Genomic DNA, 22,786 nt, shown 5'->3' on the forward strand with positions numbered 1-22,786 from the left:
CAGGAATCTTGGCTCCATGATGCAAAAGAAAATGGGAGACATAGAAGGTTCACCTCTACGGGAAGAGCATTAGCTGGCAGGCGTGGCAAGAGTTGCGGCTCTCCCACCTGTTGCAAGGCTGCCTAGACTAAAGCCCGAAGGGTCCTCCGTATCCTGCACCCCCACAACCCAATCCCATCCCCATCTCCAGTCCCAAGTCGAAAGAAGGCTTCAAGAGGGAGCTGCGTGAATTTCGGGTAAAAGGCCTCGGATGTGGGTCTGAAAAGGACCTTAGAGATCTACTATTCCAACCTCTTCGTTTTACAGAGGAAGAAACTGAGCCCCGAGAGCTTCAGTGATTTACTTCTGAATTCGGGGTCTTTTGATTCCAAATTCGGAGGCTTTCCACAGTCCAAGTCTCCACTCCGAAGCCAGGGTTTCGTTATGCCGAGCAGAAGCAGCGAAGGCGGGGAAAGCCCAAAGCCCACCACCACACCCCTCGCGCTGGGCCTGGCCATGTCAGGCCCCACCTCCAGTCCAGTCTGGGGGGATGGGGAGGGGTGGGCTGTCCCGAGCCGGGCTCCAGCTAGGGAAAGTGCGCGTGCGCCCAGGTGAGTGATCCCTGAGCCCCGGGCCAACCCAGTGGCCCGCCCCGCCCTGCCCCGCCAGGCCGAGCACCTGCGCAGGACACTTATGCTGGCTTTGTGGTTTCCTTAGATAGCCCCCACGGGGCGGAGACCTGGAGTTAGGAAATGGAAGGGGCTCCGGAAGCTCGGGACTCCCGCACCCGGGAGAGACCGAGGGACCGAGACCACCGTCCGGAGAGACACAGAGAGAGAGACCAGCGCCCGGAGAGACAGCGGGACAGAGACCATGGCCCGGAGAGACACCGAGAGAGAGACCAGCGCCCAGAGAGACAGCGGGACAGAGACCATGGCCCGGAGAGACAGCGGGACAGAGATAGACGGCGGGACCGAAATGAGGACAGATCGAGAGACACAGAGCGGGACCGGCGAGGGGACCGAGATGGGAACAGGCAGGGGGACCGAGATCGGGACCGGCGGGGGAACAGAGACTGGGACCGGCGGGGGGATGGGGACAGACGGGGGGACCGAGACGAGGGCATGCGAAGCGAGCGAGACCACCGCCTGGACGGACAGAGGGACTGGGAGCACCCCCGCTCAAACGGACAAAGGGTTCGGGAAAAATCCCGCCAAAGCAGGGCCCAGGACGTAGCTTGGCAGCAGGCTCGGGACAGATCCCCTCCCCCCTGGTCTGCCCTGGGGGGGCCGCAAGAGCCTTGGGCCCCGAGGAAGGCGAAGTTCGGTCTCCCCGAGAGGTGAGCTGAGGACTGCGGCGGAGGCAGGGGGACCCCTTAGGGTCTGAGGGTGGTAGGTAAAGGAACCCGTTCAGCCTCCCCGCTGAATCGGGACCCCAAGGTGTCTCCTTGGCCCATCTAAGGTGAGGGGGCAGGTTGGGTTGGTTCTGAGTTGGGATGATACTCTGGGAGCTCTTGGCCCAGGCCAGGGGGAAACTGGCTCTAGACGTAATGGATTCTGCTTCTTCTTCTGGGAGAGTGTTGGCTTCCTGTACGAGGTGGCACCTGAATTGCGCTTGGAAAGTTAAGCTAGGTCTTCTGAGAAGCAATAGGGAGCGAATTTTGGCTAGTGGGGACCCAGGGTGTTGTAGGCCAGTTGGGTAGCACCCAGCCCACTTTTTGGCGTTTCTATCCTGAGCACTGGCTCTGCGCATAGTAGGTCTTTAAAAAATACTGGTTGAATTCAATTGAAAATCTTTACTCCCGGGGTCTGATTTTCCCAAATGGGCAGGGACTCTTTTGGCTTTTTCTTTCTAACCCCAGCGATGGACCCTGCCTGGCAAGCAGAGTAGGCACAAGTGAATAATAATTGCTTGTTGAATGATCGGTCTGTTGTCTTGCAGCCTATCGTTACATCAGACCTTGGCTCCAGTCTCCTTTGCCTCCCAAACCATCTCCTTTCATTGGTAGCCTAAGCCTTATCCCTACATTCTGCCAGCTGGTGGCACGGGCCATTGTACCCCCAAATTATAGAAGTATTTCAGGCAAACTGTAAGCAGGAAATTCCTTTGCTCCCTTACATTCTTGTGACTAAAAGAGAATATTCTCCTTTAGATTTGAAATGGACTGAGATACACCTTCAGGCTGTGCCTTGATACCATCCCATTGTATCTAAGACATCTATGTGTCCCCTAAATTGTGAGGGTCACCCCCTGTCTTCAGGCAAATCCTCCCCCCCCCACCCCCACCAGTGCATACCACTCTTAAAGAGTCACATCACCACTGTTATGGGCAGTTTTCCACCTGTGCTGTCCTCCTGGCCGGATTCACCATTGTCTTCTAAATGAGTACATTTCTCTTTTTATTTTTAAGCTAAGTTTAGGAGTCTTGCATCCTCACAAAAGGTACCCTTCGGGAATGAACCCCAGGGGTTCACCTCAGGCCCCCCACGACACTGGTAGGTCTGGAATAGAGGAGAAACCCTGAACTCTGTCACAATGGCTCCAAACTCATCCTCACCACTCCACCTGACCCCTGTTTCTTAGGTCTCGATAATCTGTAGTACTTTAAAATGAGTTAGTTAATGCCTTTGCCTGTTAAATAGTTTAAATGCCAACGAAGGACTCTGTAATGGTAGAATTTTAGGCAGACCCCTTGAGGGAGATGGTTTCTACTCTTCCCAACCCCATATGGGATTTTCTTGGCCAAGATACTGGAGTGTTTTGGTTTGTCCTTCTTCAGTGGATTAGTGACTTGCCCGCTAAGGGCCTGAGGCTGGATTTGAACTCTGGTTTTCCTGACTCCAGGCCTTTTGCCATTTCTTTGTCATGTAGCTGCAGGGCCTTTTAAATCATACCTTCTCAGGAGATCACCTTCTGACTGATGACACACGAATGTTTCTGAGCTAGCACTCCTCTAGCTCCATAAATCTCCGAGAGGTGAGAAAAGTAAAAGATTGAGAAGATCTAGGAAAGTGCATAAACTTTTTCCTCTTTCCCTTATCCAAGTCGGGTTTGCCTCCTTTGTACCAATATCAAATCTAACTAACTAACTAACCCTTCCCCAGGTTCCCCATTCATCTCCCTTTCTAGTTCTGGCACTGATTAGGCAGCAAAGAAGGCAGTGGTATTATTAAACAATAAAACAGACCAACATTTATTCAGCACTTACTCTGTTATGCAAGGCACTGAGGATGCACCCCAAAACCCCAAATCCAACAGTGATTGGCCACAAAGAAATTTGAGTTCTACTTATAGAGAGGTAGGAAGTGGAGTTTGGTACTACTAGGTCGGTATCCCAAAGAGATTTTTTAAAAATGGAAAAGGGCCTGCTTGTACAGAAATATTTATAGCTGTTCTCTTTGTGGTGGCAAAGAATGGAAATTAAGGGGGTGTCCATCAATTGGGGAACGGATGAACAAATTGTGGTATAGGATGGTGATGGGATACTATTGTGCTATAAGAAAAGATGAAGAAGATGATTTCAGAAAGAACTGGAAAGACCTTCAGGAACTGATACAGAGTGAAATAAGCAGAACCAGGAGAACATTGTACACAGTAACTGCAATATTATGGCATAATCAAATGAAATAGACTTAGCTACTATCCACAAAACAAAGATCCAGGGCAATTCTGAGGGACTTAGGACAGAGAATGCTCTCCACCTCCAGAGAAGAAACTGTTGGAGTCAGAATGCAGATGAAAGCATGTGATTTTTCACTTGTTTATTGGGGTTTATATTTGGGGGTTTTGGTTTTATAAGATTATTCACCTACAAAAATGAACACTATGGAAATAAAATTAAGATTAAAAAAGGAAAGGAGTGGGTTTGGGGGAAGAGAGCAAAGTGTCCTTGAAGGAAAGGAAGAACCTTTTGTTACTAAATGAGGAGATATTTCTTGGAGGAGGAGACAGGAATCCATATTGAACCTGGAAGGCAGCTATGAAGTTGGTCCTGGGTATCAACACTTTGGATAAGCCATGTTTATACTGCACTATCTCAAACTCCCTCTAATCTTTGCTACCCAAATAAGGAAATGGTCTCTCCCCCAACTCCTCCTTACCGTTTATTTGGCCCAGTTTTAGCTATTGACTCCCACCTTAAGCAACTTTGCATTGCAAATACAGTTATCTGGGGCAAGTGGCTCCAAAAAAACAGCCTTCCTTTGTCATTCCCTACTGCTGGGGGATTGAATCCTTTGGGATCCTGGATAAAAGTGGGTGGCAGAGCTTGTTGGAGGGGGGAAAGGAATGTGTGTGAGAGGTTCCTGGAAGTTAGAAGTTTAGCTTGGAAAAGAAAGGGAAGAGCATGAGTCCCAGGACACTTAAAACTTAGATGTACCTTCAGCTGCTAATAGTCAGGCTTCTTAAAACATCATTATCCCTATTTGGTAATTCATTATTTGTTCATTGGACCTGGGCCAAACAGCATGGACAGAGGGGCAGAGGGGGAAAATGTTAACTTCGGCCTAATAGCATTGAAATTTGAAAATTAACGTTGAGAAGGCCGGAGTTCTCCTGAGGGAAGGATGGCATCCCACAGGCAACAATTTAATTGTTTAATACTAGCATATTGGCTTCCTTGCTGTCTAATAAGTTCCAGAACTAGAAAAGGAGATGATTGCAGAACCCGCTAGCGGAGGGTTAGGCCTCCAATAAAGGTTGAATATTGCTCCAAAGGAGGCAAAGCCAGCTTGGGTGGGGAGTCAGGCAGCTCCATAAATAGCAAATTTATGGAGATGTCTGTCTGGTTACGGAGGAGTGGGGCCAAATCTTTAGGTGAGCCCCAGACCTCTAAACCAAAGAGAATGGAAAACTGCTTACACTGGGGTCTAGAAAGCAGCAGCCCGTTATTATAACACAATTCTAGGGACCCTTAAGTGGCACTTCCTAGCTGTGTGACCCTGGGCAAGTGACAACCCGTTTGCCTAAAAACAAACAAACAAATAAAAGCGCCCCCACCAAAAAAAAACACCCACATAATTCTCTGTCTCTGGAGTGAGTTCTCCAGCCTCTGATTCCTCTTCAGTAAATTGAAGGGCCTGGTCTAGATGAAGTCTTAAGATCCTTTTAGTTCTCAGGTTTAAGTCCAGCCTTTAAATAATCCTTCTAGGAGACATCTTTGTTTCTTCCAGACTTCAGGGCTGGTGGAGAAGGCTTTTATCTGGGCTAGGTTCTCTTTTCACCTTGAAATTCCTAACCCCTACCCCGGCCTGGATCTGCCTTGGGAAGACTTATTTGAAACAGATTTAACCCTCTTTATCTGTACCTGCTTTGGAGCCCAGGTGTTCTCATCAGTCATTAATTAACAAATAATTATCCAGATGGGGATGATGATGTTTACTTTGTTAGGCTCTCATGAGCTACCCAAAGCTACATGAATGCTAGTTATTATTAACAAGTATTTAGTAAGTTCCACTGTGTGCTACCCCCTGGAGATGCCAAGACAAACATGAAAACCAAGGAGCTGACATTCTAACAGGGAGACAACCAGAGCATCTATTGAAAGCCAATAAGCATTTATTAAGGAGCCTACTATGTGCCTAGACAGATAGGTGGATAGTGCTCCTAGTGTGGTGGCAGGAGATCTTTCTGAGTTCAAATCTGGCCTCAGACACTTAACTAGCTGTGTGACTTTGGGCAAATCACTTAACCCCTTTGGCCTCAGTTTCTTCATCTGTCAAATGAACTGAAGAAGCAACGGCAAACTACTCTAGTATCCTTGTGAAGAAAACTCTAAATGGGGTCCCAAAGAGTCAGATAAGACTGAAACGACTGAACAATAACAATTTCTATGTGCCAGGAAGCTGTTAAGCACTGGGAATATAAAAAGAGGCCAAATGCATATAAATACATATACACACATATATACACATAAAATCAATCCAAGAGAGTTGTAGGAGGGGAAATACCAAGGTGGGGACTTTGAAGAAATTTCAAGTCAGTGAGCCTACTATTTGCTAAGTGATAGGGATTCAAAGAAAGACAGATGGCAGCTTTGTTTTCCAGGAATTCTTAATTTAATGGAAGATGGTGATTGAGTCTTGAAGGAAACCAGAGATTGAAAGAGGCAGGCAGAGTGAGGAGTGAGTGCTTTTTCTAGAGGTGGGGATGACCAGTGGAATGGGAGATGGCGTGTTGGTAGAATAGTGAGTAGGCTGGTATGGCTGGAGAATGCAAGGAGGGGAATCATTTGAAAAGTCAGGAAAGGTAGGAATGGGCCAAGTTGTGAAAACAAGGGAATATAGATATAGCCATTGGAGTTCCATTGGGCCAAAGCAGGGAAACATGATCAAATCTGTTCTTTAAGAAAATCATTTGGGTGGAAGATAGATTGGAGGGAGGAAAAGCTTGAGGCCAAATAAAAGACTTTTGTACTAGTCCAGGTGAGTGGTAGCTATGGACAGAGGGGAGACAGGCAAGGGATGTGGAGACAGAAACAACAAGATTTGACAAATGGTTGGTTATGTGATATGTGGGATGAGAGTGAGGAGTTGAGGATGATGGTGAGGATTCAAACCGGGGAAGTTGGAAGGACAGTGTTGTCATAGACAGTAATGTGGAATTTTAGAAATTGGCTGGTTGAGGCAGACAGATAAATTCAGTTTTGGATGTGTTTGGGATAACCATAGGAATCCAATTCAGTATGGAAGTTTGTAATGTGAGATCCTTCCATTGGACTTTCAACCCATTGTTCTTCCTTTTCTTTTTTTTTCCTTTCAAACCCTTACCTTTCATCTTAGAATCAACACTGTGTTGGTCCCAAGGTGGAAGAGATAAGAGAAAGGACCATATCTGAACCCTGGACCTCCTGCCTCTAAACCTGGCTCTCAATCCACCAAGCCATCTAGCTGCCCCCTTTTCCTTCCTTTTCAAAGAAGACAAATTACATCATGATAAGTGATGTCTTGACTTTAGAATAAACTGGATTTTAGAGAAGCAGAGTTATACAAAATTGCCAGCCTCATTCTCCTAGAGTCAGTGGTAAGACAAAAGGACATTGGATGGGAGGGATGAGAGAGACTGAGAGAAAGAGAAATTCTCAACCTTAGGTAGGTGAATGTGTCAGATATATAGAGGTCTATTTTAATATAATTGGTAGGCCTTATAATTAATTGATAATATTAAAAAACATTATTCTGAGAAGGGGCCCATGGGCTTCACCAGATTGCCAGTTGACCTATAACACACACACACAAATGTATAATTAGAAAATCTTGAACCCTTGGACTTCATCTCCCAGAATTCCTTTCCTTTTCGTTCCCAAGTTTCGTGCTTACATTGTTTGTATATAGTTGCGTGTAACTCCACCTCTTTCTTCTCTTTTTCCCAAGTGCGAAGCTAGTTTGGCTCCCTCTTTGCTCTAGCTTTTTTTTTTTTTTTTTTTTTTTTTTTTTTTTTTAACCCTTGTACTTCGGTGTATTGTCTCATAGGTGGAAGATTGGTAAGGGTGGGCAATGGGGGTCAAGTGACTTGCCCAGGGTCACACAGCTGGGAAGTGGCTGAGGCCGGGTTTGAACCTAGGACCTCCTGTCTCTAGGCCTAACTCTCACTCCACTGAGCTACCCAGCTGCCCCTTGCTCTAGCTTTTTACTTTCCTTTTTGCTTCAAGTTATTATTAATAATTTTATTAAATAAAATACTTGGAGTATTTGGATATTAATTTTTAATCTCACACACACAAAGCTAAGAACCCCTTGAAGAGTTAAGAAAAAGTAGAGCGGACAGAGCTTTGGGGTATACTAAGTTAGCCTGATGGGCAGCGTGTAGAACTAGCAAATCTAAAAAGGATTCAAAATCTTTGGATTGCCAGCCCTCGGGGAGGGAGAAAGGGGCTTCACTTCTTCAAGTTAGTGTCTTGCAGTTATTGCATTGAAGGATATTTTCATTCTTTTTACTTCTATTCCCAGTACCTGGAGGATAGTTTTATATTTGAACCTGTACCTTTTTATTTTTATCTAATCATCTCCTTTTATTGATGTTGTAGTGACTACCCTTCAGGTAGATCTCTGCCCTTCAGTCCAAGACGTGAATTGGAAGAGCTGGAATACTACCAGTCGGAGGCTGCAGGACTTTTGGAATGCCACAAATGCCGATACCTGTGCACTGGGAGAGGTGAGATGTTATACCTGGTTACCTCCATTGCTCCTGCCTCTATTGTTTCTTCTGGTTTGGAATTGGGGAGGGGACCTACCAGGATGTGGTAGGATGCTGCTGGACCAGGGAAATAGAAATTCAGCTGGTCTCCTTCAATTCCCAGGAGTTTGGTTACCGTAGCTAGAGTGTAAGATAAATTCTATAACGAAAAGACATCTGAAAGGTATCATACAGTTTTAGAGGGGCACTTTGTTCGAAAAATGATGGCCTGACTGCCCAGGAGTTCAAAATAGTAGATATTTGTTAGAATACCTACCATATGCCAGACACATCACCCAATTCTTCACTTAAATGGCAAGGTGTCATAATGAATAGAGCTTTGAATTTAGAATCAGGAAGACCTGAATTTATATCCCACTTCAGACACTTATTAGCTGTGTGACCCTGAACCTCAGTTTCCCATTCATAAAATACAGATAAATAAAAATAAAAAAAATAAAATCCAGATACATGCAGACCTGGTCTCATGGGTTGTCAAATTAGGATGTTAGTTAGGGGACTAACATATGCATATTAAGATATATATTATCAAATTAAGACATATGTAAAGCACTTTATAAGCCTTCAAATGCACTGTATAAATAGCAATTATTATAGAACTGGGTTGCTAGCATCCATGGTCCTTAGTAGTATGCTAGATAGATGGTCTCAAGGAATCTTAAAGGTCATTGAATCCAACTCCCAACAAAACAATGCTACCAAGATTAGAAGGGAAACAAGAAACTGGGAGGAAATTTTTTTATGCCAAGTATCTCTAACAAAGGCTTCATTTTCCTCAATTAATAGAGAACTGAGTCAAATTTATAAGAAGGGCTCTGGTAATTAGTTCAGGACAAGCTAACAAGATCATTGGCCACCCAATTAGTATGTAAAGCAGGATTTGAACTCAAGTGTTCCCAACTCCAAGTCCAACACTTTGTCTGTTTTATCACTTAGGGCTTGACCTGGGCCGATTGTACAGATCCATTGATCATCTGATAGGATAGGAAGAGGACCTTTGATTTCACTGGTGTTATTACCATCTGAGTCACTGAAATGCCTTTCTACCACAGTGAATGCAGAAACTATGAGCCAGTTTCTGGTACAGAGTTTCTGACCCTATTTACAATGTGGAAAATCTGGTTTGGCAGGTGAGCTCAGAAATCATGTGACTTAGAGAAGACGTAGTCCAGGCTAACTTTGTCAAGTCACGGGCATGGGTACAGGAGAGGAATGTTTGCTGCTTGAGGGAAAAGAAGTAAATAATCAGGGTGCTCCTGCCTAGAAATATAGCCTGGAATCTTTAAGAAGGATGGCAATTATAAGATTATATACACCTTTCACCAGTGGGAATCCATACAGTCATCCAGTTACAGACACTCCCCCTTTTGTTTCAGAGAGACAAAGACAGTCAGAGGAGAAGCCAGAAAAGGTTTAGCATTGTTGACCTTTCTCCTTTCCACTCTGATTTAAATATTTGGAAGAGAGTGGCAGGTTAAGATTGAAGAGGTGGTTTTTTCCCCTTTATAAGGACTCATTTTGCCATGGGAAATGAGAAGGGTTTGGAGTTTCTGGATTAGAAAGTGAACATTAAATCCAAGGTATACCATGGCTTATCTTTGATTTTGAGTTTAGAGATGAGGTTTCTGTCTGAGGTGGTGGGTCAAGATAGAGGAGGGGGACAAACTATAGGAAGATAATTAGCAGAGGACAATAAGGAACTTTGGTTTACCCAGACCTCAACTTAGATCCAGGAGAATGAGAGTCACCACCACCACAAAGAAAACTCCATTAGGCTGTCTCCAGGTTTAGAATAATATCTGAGTAAAGGCTAACCTGTGTTTCTTTATCCCAGGCTAAGAACTGGTCTTTCTTGACTAAGTCTTTTATTGATTAAATAATCTTCCTCAGCAAACACTGAGAGGACTACAGACTTCATTGACTTCATAGTGTCATAGATAGAAGATCTCAAGGAATCTTAGAGGTCATTGACTACAATTCCCAACAAAACAATGCTACCAAGATTCAAAGGGAATCAAGAAATGGGGGGAAATTTTTATAGCAAGTGTTTCTAACAAAGGCTTCATTCCTCAACTCTATAGAGAACTGAGTCAAATTTATGAGCACACAAAGCATTCCCCAACTGACAAATGGTCAAAGGATACAAATAGGCAATTCTCAGATGAAGAAATTAAAACTATCTTTAGCCATGAAGAAATGCTCCAAATCACTATTAATTGGAGAAATGCAAATTAAAACAGCTCTCACTGGCTAATTTGACAAAAAAAGGAAAACAAGTTCAACTCATTTTTAAATAAAGTTTTTTCCTTTTTTGTTGTTGAATTATTGAAACTTAAGTTTATTAACATATTCCAGACAATGGGGAGCTTTACCCAATTTCTTTGTACTATAAATCTCTCCCTCATAATCCTATGGAGATATTATAGTATCAAATGGAGGATCCATGCCTTAAATGTTTTCTCTAATTATCATTTCTTTTTTTCTTCCACCTCCCAGATCACTAGAAAAAAAGGAGAGAAAAATAAAAGCTTTGTAACAAACATGTATAATTAAGCAAAACAAATTCCCATTTTGACTATGTCCAAAAATGTGTGTCTCGTTTTGCATCCCAGTCTCATTACCTATGTTAGGTTGTAGGTAGTGGTCTCTGAAACCATATCAGTCCCTTCATTTTGAGGAAATGAGGATACTCAAGCTGAGAAGATAAGTGGCTTGCCTTAGGTGACATGGCTAGTAAGCAGTTAAAGTGGGATCCAAATTCAGGTCTTCCAATTTCTGTCACATTTTAGGCTGTTTATATCCACAAAGTTAACAGAGAACAGAAGCAATTATTCAGGAAATTTGAGCCCAAAACCCATTTTTGCCTCTAAACTCCCTCCCAAACCATCATTGTCTCTTAAGGACCTAGATCTAAAGAGTCAAACTAAGTCAGTAAACATTTGTGAAGCTTCTACTTTGTGCCAGGCACTGTGCTAAGTACTGGGATGGAGTGAACTGACTTTTTTACAGCCAAAGACTTAGAGATGAGAGGAGTATTCTTGGCAGGAGGAGCAGGATGAGATACTGGAGAAGACAGTTAAATAAAGGTGTATTTGGGAAACAGAATAGTCTGGTTTGACTGGGTGGACAGAGGCTAAAGGGCCATGAGAAAAGGAGAGACTGGAGATTCAACAGAAATGGGAAAATGAATATCTCCGAAGAGTAGAACAAAATGGAATTGAGGGCACAGGTGTAGTTGTTTGACCATTGGCTTTCCATTAGGAAAAAAATGTTTGCAGAACACACATTAAAGTTTAAAATCAATTTATCAACTATTTTTTGTTACTTTTTCAAGTCTAGACTATCCACAGAACAATAAATCAGGCCCTGATATCTAGCATTTGGTGATTTCTGAGTTTGCCCTGAATATTTAACGATTGGCTGGCTGATATGAGCTGGCCCCAGCACTGCTGGATATGTCTTCCTCAGAGGTGGGACCCATTAAAAGCAAGTGAAACTACAGAGTAAGTTTGAGGTAGAAAGGAAGGAAGGTGAGAAAGATCACTAGGGAGGGTATTTCTGCTTCAGGGGAAAGGGATTGGGTAAGGTTCATTGAGGAGAATGAGTTAGGGTGAGAGGTGGAATACTGAGCATCAGAAATTTCCCTTGAAATTTAGGATTGGGGAATTTTTTGAGTTGGATTTTGAGGAGGGAATTCTGACTTGAACTAATCCCTGTGATGGAAAGTTGCAGGAGTTGGAAATCCTTTGCCAATAGTTAAGACTTCTTCCCATTGCCAGTAAAACCCAACAGCCTAACATCTCAAAGATGTCATTTGAGTCTCAAACCTATATTCCTTCTCTCTTGATTTCCTTCACTTACCCTCATGCTCCAGTACAGGAGTGATGTACGTTAAGGCTAAAGGCTCTGGTGACATGACTGATGTTATTATTTTTTAAATATTTGATTTTCCCAATTACATGTAATAGCCATTTTCTGCATAGGTTTTCTGGACTCAAAAGGTCCAGATTGTCTCCCTCCCTGCCTTCCTTCCCCGTCCCTCTGCTCTCCTAGAGATGGTAAAGTTTGATCTGACTTATACGTGGATTACCACGCAAAACATACTTCCATTAATTCATGAATATTAAGAGAGCTTGAGTGATTCAATCACCAAAAGGAACTGTAGGATTCCTTAGGATTCCCAATCTTTCCCTCCTGCTGCTGCTTTTCTTGTTAGGTCAACAGCATTGGTGGTAAAAGCCACCGATCTCAATTTTACCCCTACCACAAATGTTATGAATTTAAGCCCATCACAGAGGCATCTGCCAATGGAATCCTTGCCTTGGAAACTTGTTCCAGAGACTATCAACTTATCTTTGATTCTAGGGCTATGGCCACCATTGATTCAAGGTCCTACCCCATCTCCAGTTTAGAATGTAAAGGGGGCCATTCAGTGCCCAGATAGTTAATTGGCCTTAAGAGATTTCTGAAGGTGAACTCTTTGCAGGGTTAAAAACCTTAGTGGGAGGGGCAGCTAGGTGGTTTAGTGGATCAAAAGCCTGGACCAGTGACAGGAGGTCCTGGGTTCATATCCGACCTTAGACACTTCTTCCTAGCTGTGTGACCCTGGGTAAGTCACTTGCCTATCCCTTCCCACTTTTCTGCCTTGGAACCAATACACAGTATTGATTCTAATGTGGAAGATAAGGGTTTTAAAGGAATTTAAAAACAAAAACATGGTGGGATGGGGAGGTGCTACTTGGTGGCTCAGTAGATGGAGAGCTAGGTCTAGAGATGGGAGGTCCAAATTTGACTTCAGACACTTCCTCGCTGTGTTTCCCTGGGCAAGTCACTTCACTCCCATTGCCCAATCCTTACTGCTCTTCTGCCTTGGAACCAATACACAGTATTAATTCGAAGACAGATGATAAGGGTTTAAAAAAAAAAGATGGGGAAGTCTAGTGATTGGATATCATACCTAGGAATGAAGTATGCCATGGCTAAGAAATATAGAATGACCATGGCCCAGGAGAAGGAGTCCTAGCTTCAAGTCAGGAGACTGGTCCAAAACTTTGGAGCTAAAAGCAAAATTGTTCAAAATTTTGGTACTGTTGGCAATCTGCTCTTAACCAGTTAATGTTGGAGGCAGCTAGATGAAGCAGTAGATTGATGACTTGCTGGACTCTGAGAGGGGAAAATCTGAATTTGAATCCTCTCTCTTATTCTTATTAGTTGAAGGATCCTGAGCAAGTCACAGCCGTGTTTCCGCCCCCTCCCTCCCAGTAAAATGGGGATAATAATGGCCCCTATCTTGCAAGGAACAAAGGAGAACCTTATGTAAAAGCTCTTGGCCAACCTTTGATCATCATCTACATGCAAGTTCTTATGACTCCCTACTTCTCAAAATTGTTTTGAGGAAAGTGATTTCTAAGCCTTAAAGGGCCAAATATGAATGTAGGCATGTGGTGGCCTCATGCTCCTGGATGGGAGAAGGATAAAAAGACACATCCCACTGGGTTCTGTAGCACGTGGCAATCTCCAGCAAAGTGATGGCTCTGGTAATGGTCCCACAGTAGCCTTCCTTATACAAGATGGACTGGAATGACTCGAGAGCCAGAAAAGGAAGGTCTTACTATCCATCTACCTATACACACGGATATACATGTGTATACATGGCACATGTGTGTTTCTAGGTATACATACATGTATGCACACGTGTATATATTCATGCAAATAGGCAAAAAATTAAAAATACCTATTTTAAAGTTTGAAAATAATAAAGCAAAGAAAACTATGTCATTTTAATGAAAAATGTAGGTTTTTTTCCTCATTGGTGGAATTTTTTGAAAGTTGCATTGGTGTTTTTGTTTATAACCCTTACTTTTTGTCTTTTAATTTTTTCATATAAATTTGCCAACACCTTCTGTTTTACCACATAGATATAGTTTTCTTCTCCTTGGGAGAGGTGGTTCAACCGTCTTTCTGAATGTCTCGTAGCCCCTAGGTCTTTTTATTCTTTTGGAAAGACCTTTCTTTTAAGAGCTCCTTTAAAAAATGTGTCCCATCTCTTGGTTTCTGGATTCCACAACCTTGCACCATCATTATCAGCTGCTCCCGAGGAATGCTTGCCTGCCTGGGCTTTCGGGGGAGGTGCGAGCTGCATTCAGGAGGGGAGGTGACCTCCATGGTGGAAGAGAAGCGTCGCCCAGAACATAACCCATCCTCCCACTTTGATCTTTGCAGCCTGCTGCCAACTGGTCGAGGTCCTGCTCAACTTGCTGATTCTGGCCTGTAGCTCTGTGTCTTACAATTCCACAGGGGGCTACACAGGCATCACCAGCCTTGGGGGCATTTACTACTACCAGTATGGAGGAGCCTTCAATGGTTTTGATGGTCCTGATGGGGAGAAAGCCCAACGGCTGGACGTCCAGTTCTACCAGCTCAAGCTGCCCACAGTGACGGCGGCAATGGCCTATGGAGGGGGCCTCATGGCCTATTCCTGCCTCCTTATTCTCCTAGGCGTCCTGCGCATCCCATGGTATTGCCCATTATGGCTGGTGATTGAAGCCATTTTGGATGTGCTCGTGGCGGGCAGCTACATCCCTGCTTTATATTTCTATTTCCACCATCTCTCGGCTGCCTACAACTCTGCCGTGTGCAAAGAGAGGGAGACACTCTACCAAAGCAAAGGGTATAGTGGTTTCACTTGTAGCTTTCATGGTGGAGACATAGGAGCTGGCCTTTTTGGAGTTCTTGGCATCATCGTCTTTGCTGTTGGGGCTGTCCTAGCCTTCAGAGCGTACAGAAGAATCAGAAAGCCTGAAGAGAAGCCGATGGAAGGATACGAATGATAGAGCCTTTCATCAGGGGTTGCTGGTTCTCAAAAACCTGAATTTGGATCAGGATTTCTATGGATGGATAGAAATACAGCCTTCCCATGGTGAGAAGTGTATCAGCACAGCTGAGAGTGTAACAAACATATGGATTCTCTTTCTTTGGGAAATGACTGAGGTTTGCCATACTTAGATATAATTACAAACCAAGAACTGCAGAAGGGTCTGGGCTTCTTTGACTTTAGGCGCTTCTCTCAGTGTTCAGTAGAAACCAGATGCATTGGGACAGTTGACCCTAATTGCTTTAAATACAATTCATTTGCACGGGAATTCCTCTCACCCCCTCACAGCCATTACTCTCTAGTATCTCCTTGTATCCTTAATTCTCCAGACTAAGATTAGTAAAACAAGTGACTTATGTATTAAAAAGAATAAGATTGGGGGCAGCTAGGTATGGATAGAGCATCAGGTCTAGAGTCAGGAGGACCTGGGTTCAAATATGGCCCCAGATACTTCCTAGTGGCATAACTCTGGGCCAGTCACTTAACCCTGATTGCGTAGCCCTCGCTGCAATTCTGCCTTAGAATTGATACTAAGAAGACAAAGTTTTTTTTTAAAAAGACGATTGGATGGGGGTTGAGAATGGGATATGGAGAGGTACCTTGGACTACTTGACTGGCATGAAAACAAATAAATCCCTTGAGCCATTCGTTCTGAGTTGTAGCTAATGTTACTGAGTCAACATTGCCTTTCAGTTAGGAAGATCAACTGTTGTACCTTCTGTGCGTGCGCCATGATGTGACCTTTGCAGTTTGAGAACCACCCCATAGAGCTTCGAGGGGAGAAGTCCAAAACAAAGCATCTTTTTATCCAAGTCTGTGACTTCACTGCCCATTAAATCACATTCTTCAAACAAGTTTACGCTAAGCAAATTCAATCATTAAAAGTACAGGTTTTCCCAAAACACCAATTGGGGTCAAGGTGGCAAAGTTTACAGAGAGATTCACAATAGAATTCTTCTAATAGTAAGCTGCCAAGAAACCTGTTAAAAATAGAACTGGATTAATGTTTTTTTTTTTAAAGGAACATGCTATGTTCCTTTCGGATGGGCAGCTAGGTGGCACAGTAGAATGCCAGCCTTGAGGTCAGAACGAATCCTCTATCTTAGTTCAAATCAAGCCTCAGACACTAGTTGTGTGACCATAATCAAGTCATTTAACCTTGTTTTGCCTCAGTTTCCTCATCTGTCAAGTGAGCTGGAGAAGGAAATGGCAAACCACTCCGGTATCTTTGCCAAGAGAACCCTAAGTGGGGTCACAAAGAGTTAAACACAACTGAAAAATGACAATATAACAACAAATGTAAAAGGAAGGCACCCCATTAAATCAACAGCCAGAGAGAGCATCAATGAGAAAACTAGCTCATAATGCAATAACAGAATTTCCACTGATTTTTTTTTCATTCCAGGTCCTATATTTTCCAAAGCCAATAAAGCAGATCCTTCTCTTCTTTGGGTATACGTGCTTTTGTTTTACCCAGTAATGTACTCCAGGTTTGTCTGATCTTGGAAATTAAGTAGGATGGGGCTGGTTGGATGGCAAACTGGGAATACCAGGTGTGGTTACAGGTGGATTTCAGGTAATCACACCAGGCAAGCCCCTGATATGATTGCCATCAACCTAGATGGTCACTGGAGTCCACAGGAAAGTTGGTGTTGGGGAATCATTTTATTTTTTTTGGTTTACTTGAAGGTTGGGTTAAGGCATTTAGGTGGAGATGGTGGTTCAGAAAGAAATGCTTCAGTTGTTTGCATCCTGGAACAATTCCCTCTTCTCTTTGGCCACCCCTTTAAGTGAGATGAGGAAAAGGAGGACTAGTAAGAATGGAGAAGGAAGGCTCATCTGTAAGGGATTTCAGTGCCTATCAAGAGTAATCTCCAGGTTTTATTGATGGAAAAGCTGAGGTGGAGGAAGGTTAAGTGATCTGTCAAGGTCATCTAGCTAATGGATGAAAGAGAGAATTTGAACTTAGTTTCTGCAGATAAGATAGTGTGATTATTGCTCCAAAGTTGCTATCAAATGCAACCCAATACAGTGAATTTGTTTCAATCAACAGGGTAAGAAAAATTGTGTGTATGGATGCCAGTAGATTTTAGGGGATGATAACGTGTCTTTCTGGAAAATAGTTCTCTGTCATAGTTGATAATTTGTTGTTGTTCATTTTTAGTTGTGGATTTGAATACACACCTGTGGGAGTACCACAGCAAGGAGTCCACAGATCCGTATTTAAAGCCCGGTGTTATCATTTTTTATTTTTATTTAGCTATAAAATAGATGAGTCAGTAAAATAAGCAAAGCTTTCTTCTGTACACTGAATACATCACACATAGGAATTATTGGTCTACAAATGTAGGTAGATACTGTGGATTGATTAATAAACAAGTTCCTTTAAAAGAGTTAATGAATACATAATAGCTTTTTCACATCATATATTTTCTTGATCAATGGTTATGGTAGTGTTTACAGCAGAAAGGCTTTGGAGTCAAAAGATCAGGATTTGAAGTCCATGTTTGCTGTCTATTTACTAGAACAGATAGAGATTAGAGAGAGCATCACTTGGAGTCAGGAGGATGTGAGTTCAAATCCAATTTCAGGCACTTCCTAGGTGTGTCAACCAGGCATTTAATCCTGTTTGTCTCAGTTTCCTCATCTGTAAAACCAGTGGGAGAAGGAAGTGGCAAACTACTCCAATATCTTTGCTAAGAAAACTCTGAATGGGATTATGAAGAGTCAGGCTCACAGAAATCTGTCAAATGAAAAGGTTAGATTCTGCAAGAGCTCTTCAGTTCTACAGTCTCTAATAACAGGACAATTAGACTTTTTTTTTAACATTAAAAAGAGGTCTTCCTAAAGTTATACAGTTCATCTCAGTTTTTTGGACTGAAATAAAACAAGTGTAGCTTCCCACCTAAAACAAGAAAAACACCAGCACATGGCTCTACCTACTAGGTTCCCTGAACTTAATAGAGATCAATAAACATCTATTAAGCACCTACTGTGTGCTGGACACTGCTAAGCATGGGGAATCCAAAGAAAAGAAAAAATAATGGTCTTGCTTCTCGAGGAGCTCACAAATATAATGGGAGGAGACCCCCTGCAAACCAGTGGGTAGGGACAAGGTATTTAGAGAGTAAATAGGAGGCTATCTCAGTGGGAAGGACTAAGGAAGACCTCTTGCAGAAGGAGGGATCTGGGCTAGGCTTTAAGAAAAGGGGCAGAGTCAGGAATTTTGTGTGAGGAACAGCAAGGAGATATGGATGGGTCTTTAGAGTACTTGGAATCGAGTGTAAAGAAATTGGAAAGGTAATTAAGGCATCCTGGTAGGGATGGATGGGATAAGAACTCATGCTAATTATCTGGGATAAAAAATGGGTCAGTGGGATGATCTTTTTTTCTTCCCCTAAGAAATTAAGTTCTTGCTAAACCTTTCCTTCAGCCTTCCATGAACTTTCACTGAACAATTAGGGAGGGAAGGACAAGAGTGTACTTTGAGCTGAAGATCAAACCTACCCCTCAGGATGTACTGGGTATCTCTAAATGCTGATTGTACAGTGTGTCCCAGCCAAACTAACGCATTTGTTTTTCTTTGCACAGTCTTATCATCCCAAGGCTGGTATTCTCTCCCTCCCCCACCTACTAGAAGCCTTTCTTTATTCCTCCTGTTTGTAGTGTTCCTACATCTTTTTTTTTAATCAACAATTTAAAAAAATTTGTTTGTTTCATTAAAGTTTGAGTATCTCCCTCGCTCTTTCCCCCAAATAGCAATTAGCAATTTCTCTCTCTCTCTCTCTCTCTCTCTCTCTCTCTCTCTCACACACACACACATCATGTGTGTTTCAGTTATTTCTCTGAAAATGGACTTTCACAATTATTCTTCAAACTATATTGCTGTTGCTCTACATGTTCTCTTGATTCTTCTCATTTTGCTCTTCATAATTTCATGTCAGTCTTTCTATTAAAAAATTAACATCATTTCTTACTGAGCAGTAGTATTCCATTACAATTATATGCCACAATGTGTTTGCTCATTCCCTAATTGATGGGCTTCCCCTTAATTTCCAGTTCTTTTATATCACAAAGAGTGCTGCTATAAATATTTTAGAACATAGTGGTTCTTTTCCTTTTTCCCTCAACGCCTTGGGAAACAGACAATAGTGGCATGGCCAGATCAAAAGGTATGCATAATTGCACAACTAGAATTGGGCTGAATTCCAGATTGCTCTCCAAAATGGTTCTGATCAGTTTACAGTTCCATCAACACTGTATTAGTGTCTCCCATTTTTCTCCATTCCTTCCAACATTTGCTATTAGCCAATCTGATAAGTGTGAGATGCTATCTCAGAGTTATTCTGATTTGCATTTCTCTAATCAGTAATTAGAGCATATTTTCATGTGACTATAGATAACTTTGATTTTTGAATCTAAAAACTGTTATCGTTGACCAGTTGATCAGCTGGAAAATAATGTGACCAAGTTCTCTATATATTTGAGATAGACTATCTGAGAAACTGTTTATAAAAATTTCCCCCCCAGTTTTCTGCTTTCCTTCTCATCTTGGCTACATTTGTTTTATTTGTATAAAACCTTTTTAATGTAATCACTTATCCATTTTACATCTCCCAATGCTCTCTATGGTTTATTCATAAATTCTTCTTCATAAATCTGATTGGTAATATGTTCCCTGTTCTAATTTGCATATATCTCCCTTTTATGTCTAGGTCTTGGTAAATGGATCTATACCCAGTTTCTGCTAGACTTCTATTTTTCCCTACAGTTGTTATGAGATAGTAAGTTCTTATCCCCAAAGCTTGACTCAAACACAAGGTTACTGTAATCTTTTACTATTGTTTGTTCTGTTCTCTTCCACTGCTCAGCCTGTTTCTTAGCCAGTATTAGATAATTTTGATAATTGCTGCTTTTGTAATACAGTTTAAAATCTGGCACTGACCTCCCTCTTTTACATTAATCAGTTCCTTTGATATTCTTGACCTTTTGTTCTTCCAAATGAATTATTTTTTAGCTCAATAAAATAATTTCTTGGGGGGTATTTTTAGATGGCATTGAACAAGTATATATTAGGTAGGATTGTCATTTTTATTATATTGGCTCTACCCACTTGCAGGAGTATAACTCCCACAGGTCCTCAAGGAGGTGGGATGGCATGGATGCATTAAGACAAATGAGAGACAGTCTGAATTTCAGCCAGGCAGGCATCATGAATATTGCTCTGCTCTGCCTTGAATAAGGTTTATTTTTATACATTTTTTATATGCTTTGAGATCACACATAATGTTGGCATGGAAATTCATTTTCAACATACATCTTTTCTTGGAGACAATGTATTAAGTCATACTTTTCATTCTTCAATTACTTTTCCATATTTTTCAAGGTGTGTTTGACATATCTCTTGGGCTACAGTGGTGGGAAAGTACAGGCTTTTTCATGGGAGACAATTTCTACATTTGTCATTCATTGTTCTTTTATGTTAACATATTGTACCGAATCAGGTATCAGGGAGGGGGAAAACTTGGAGACTGTTCTGACCTGTTTTTGCAGGCACCTGTATATGGGAGATCTAAGTTAGGGTTTTTGAATCTTTTAACATTAACTATTTGCTGGCTTGTTGTGAAGTGACTTCTAGGGGAATTTCTGTATTACTGCATATAAAGGTGGTAATTTCCTAGGAGTCTGTAGGGGGCCTGTGAGGGTTCTAGTAATAGCCTATAATGTTCTTCTGTTCTTCCCTGAGGCTGAGTGGGGATATTGATCACAATAATTCCAGTAATGAGTGTTAGTAAGAAAAGAGTCAAACAAGGGTATCTGAGTGAGAAATCCATCCTCCTTTGACCTGCTTTGCAGAATCTCAGGGTTCATGCATGACTTTGCCATTCATCATGAACTTGATGGCTCTTGGCACCCACCCATGAACAATGAATATTTCTCCAATTATTTAAATCTGACTATTTGTATAAAAGACATTTTATAATTATGTTTATATAGTTCCTGGGCTTGTTTTGGCAGGTATCTCTCAGGTATTTTATAAACTATTCTTTTTTATGTATTTTTATTTTGAATATTTTCCCATAGTTACATGTTTCATGTTCTTTCCCTCTCCCCAAGCCCCCCAAGCCCCCCCTTAGCCAATGCACAATTCCACTGGGTTTTACATGTATCATTGATTAAGACCTAATTCCATATTATTGTAAACTATCTATTCTTGCAGGGTATTGTTAGTGATGTATAGAAATGCTGGTTATTTATGTGGCTTTATTTTATATCCTGCTAGTTTGCTAAAATTATTTCAACTAATCCTTTCATTGGATCTCTAGGATCCACCCATTTGTAAATGCTTGTCAAAGAGAAAAATCTACCTGCAGACCTTTTTGGAAGTTAAAGGAGCCTCTGTTTAGCAGTAGCCTCTGAAAGCTCCCTTAAGGTATTTTTAATTATGTTCATTAAACCAGCTCTTGCTGTTTAACAGCAATCATGACAGCCAAGGGTATCAAAAGGAGATGAGCCAGGCTTCCCTTCTACCGGCCCCCAATTCTAATACTCTTTTTTCCTTGGTGATTAACTGGTTTATTAAGGATTGAATTTCTCTCCTCCCAGGTGTGGCACAGATAGTGGAAGTGATATTGAATGGCATGGTTCTCATGTGTATTGTCGCCTCCTACTTTGTCCTGGCTGGTTTCAGTGCCAGCTTTGCAAGCAGTGGCTTTGGGAACAACTATTACTCTCCCTTTGAAGGGACGGAGCTGGAGCAGGTTCGGCAACTGGACCAGCAGTATACGGTCCTCCGAGCACCACTCGTATATGGCGGCTTGGCTGTCTCCCTAGGACTTGGGGTCCTCACCATGGGCGTTTTACTCCAAGGAGCCAAGAGCCTGGAGAAGCTGCCTGGGAAGTGGCTGATCGTGGAAGCCATCTTTAGCCTCTTGGCGGCTGTGGGCTACTGCATTGGCATTGGCGTCTTCCTTCATGTGGCTCTGCGGATCAATGCCACCGACACCTGCAAAAAGCGAGAGAGGATGTACGCGCGGAATGGGCTCACCTGGATGAACTGTCAGCTGGCAGGCACTGATGGGGCAGCAGCCACCTTTGCTTGTCTTCTGGTCATCATGTATGGAGTCAGTGCTGTGCTGGCCATCCGCAGTTATAGGCAGCAACAGCGATACTGCAAAGATGGCCGAAAACAACACAGCATGGTCCAAGGTCCGCTGGAATACTGGGGGTCAGGAACTCTATGAGAGTTTCCTCTGCAACCCGCTCCCCCCACAAATTCCCAATTCCCCAGGTTTCAACTACGTTTATTATAGCTTTCAAATTTTACTTTCCATTTTAAATCGCACACTGGATTGTTCCCATTTTTTACACCATCGATTATGTATAAATTTTCTTTTTAAAGGTACCAGTTGTGAAAAGTGCCCAATAAATATCATTGATGGGTTCCTTGATGTCGATGTCCTGGGGCTCCCAGAATACATATGAGAAGGAAGACCAAGGCATTGTTGTTCTCCTAAATACAGTAAGGGAAGGCAGGAGGTAATCTTCCACTTTAATGCTGACTGACCCAGTCAAAGAAATCCTAGAAGACCAGCTATCTCAGCAAGAGCTGAGTCTAAGGCTGTATAGAAGCAACTACAAATTGTTCCTCCAGCTGTTGCAGATACTAAAGGACCTCTGTGTGTGCTCAGAGGACAAGTTCCTAAGTCAGTTTTCTGATTCATCCACAAAAGGGCAACT

The 22,786-nt window shown here is 42.5% G+C and overlaps 1 protein-coding gene across 1 annotated transcript; it reads left to right on the forward strand.

Moving 5' to 3' along the window:
- The first annotated feature begins 717 nt into the window (after positions 1-717).
- Positions 718-22,471, forward strand: MARVELD3 (MARVEL domain containing 3). Its single transcript, XM_044660491.1, has 3 exons — positions 718-1,318; positions 8,003-8,130; positions 21,653-22,471. Exons 1-3 carry the CDS (start codon positions 732-734, stop codon positions 22,288-22,290), a joined length of 1,353 nt encoding a protein of 450 aa, XP_044516426.1. The 5' UTR covers positions 718-731; the 3' UTR covers positions 22,291-22,471.
- Positions 22,472-22,786: the final 315 nt, after the last annotated feature.

This window comes from Gracilinanus agilis, chromosome 2 (genome assembly GCF_016433145.1).
Source record: "Gracilinanus agilis isolate LMUSP501 chromosome 2, AgileGrace, whole genome shotgun sequence".
NCBI classification, from domain to species: Eukaryota; Metazoa; Chordata; class Mammalia; order Didelphimorphia; family Didelphidae; genus Gracilinanus; species Gracilinanus agilis.

Coding starts and splice junctions, on each gene's coding strand:
- MARVELD3 (XM_044660491.1), top strand. CDS start 732: ATGGAAGGGGCTCCGGAAGCTCGGGACTCCCGCACCCGGGAGAGACCG. Junction 1,319..8,002: donor AAGTTCGGTCTCCCCGAGAG/GTGAGCTGAGGA, acceptor TTGATGTTGTAG/TGACTACCCTTCAGGTAGAT. Junction 8,131..21,652: donor ATACCTGTGCACTGGGAGAG/GTGAGATGTTAT, acceptor CTCTCCTCCCAG/GTGTGGCACAGATAGTGGAA.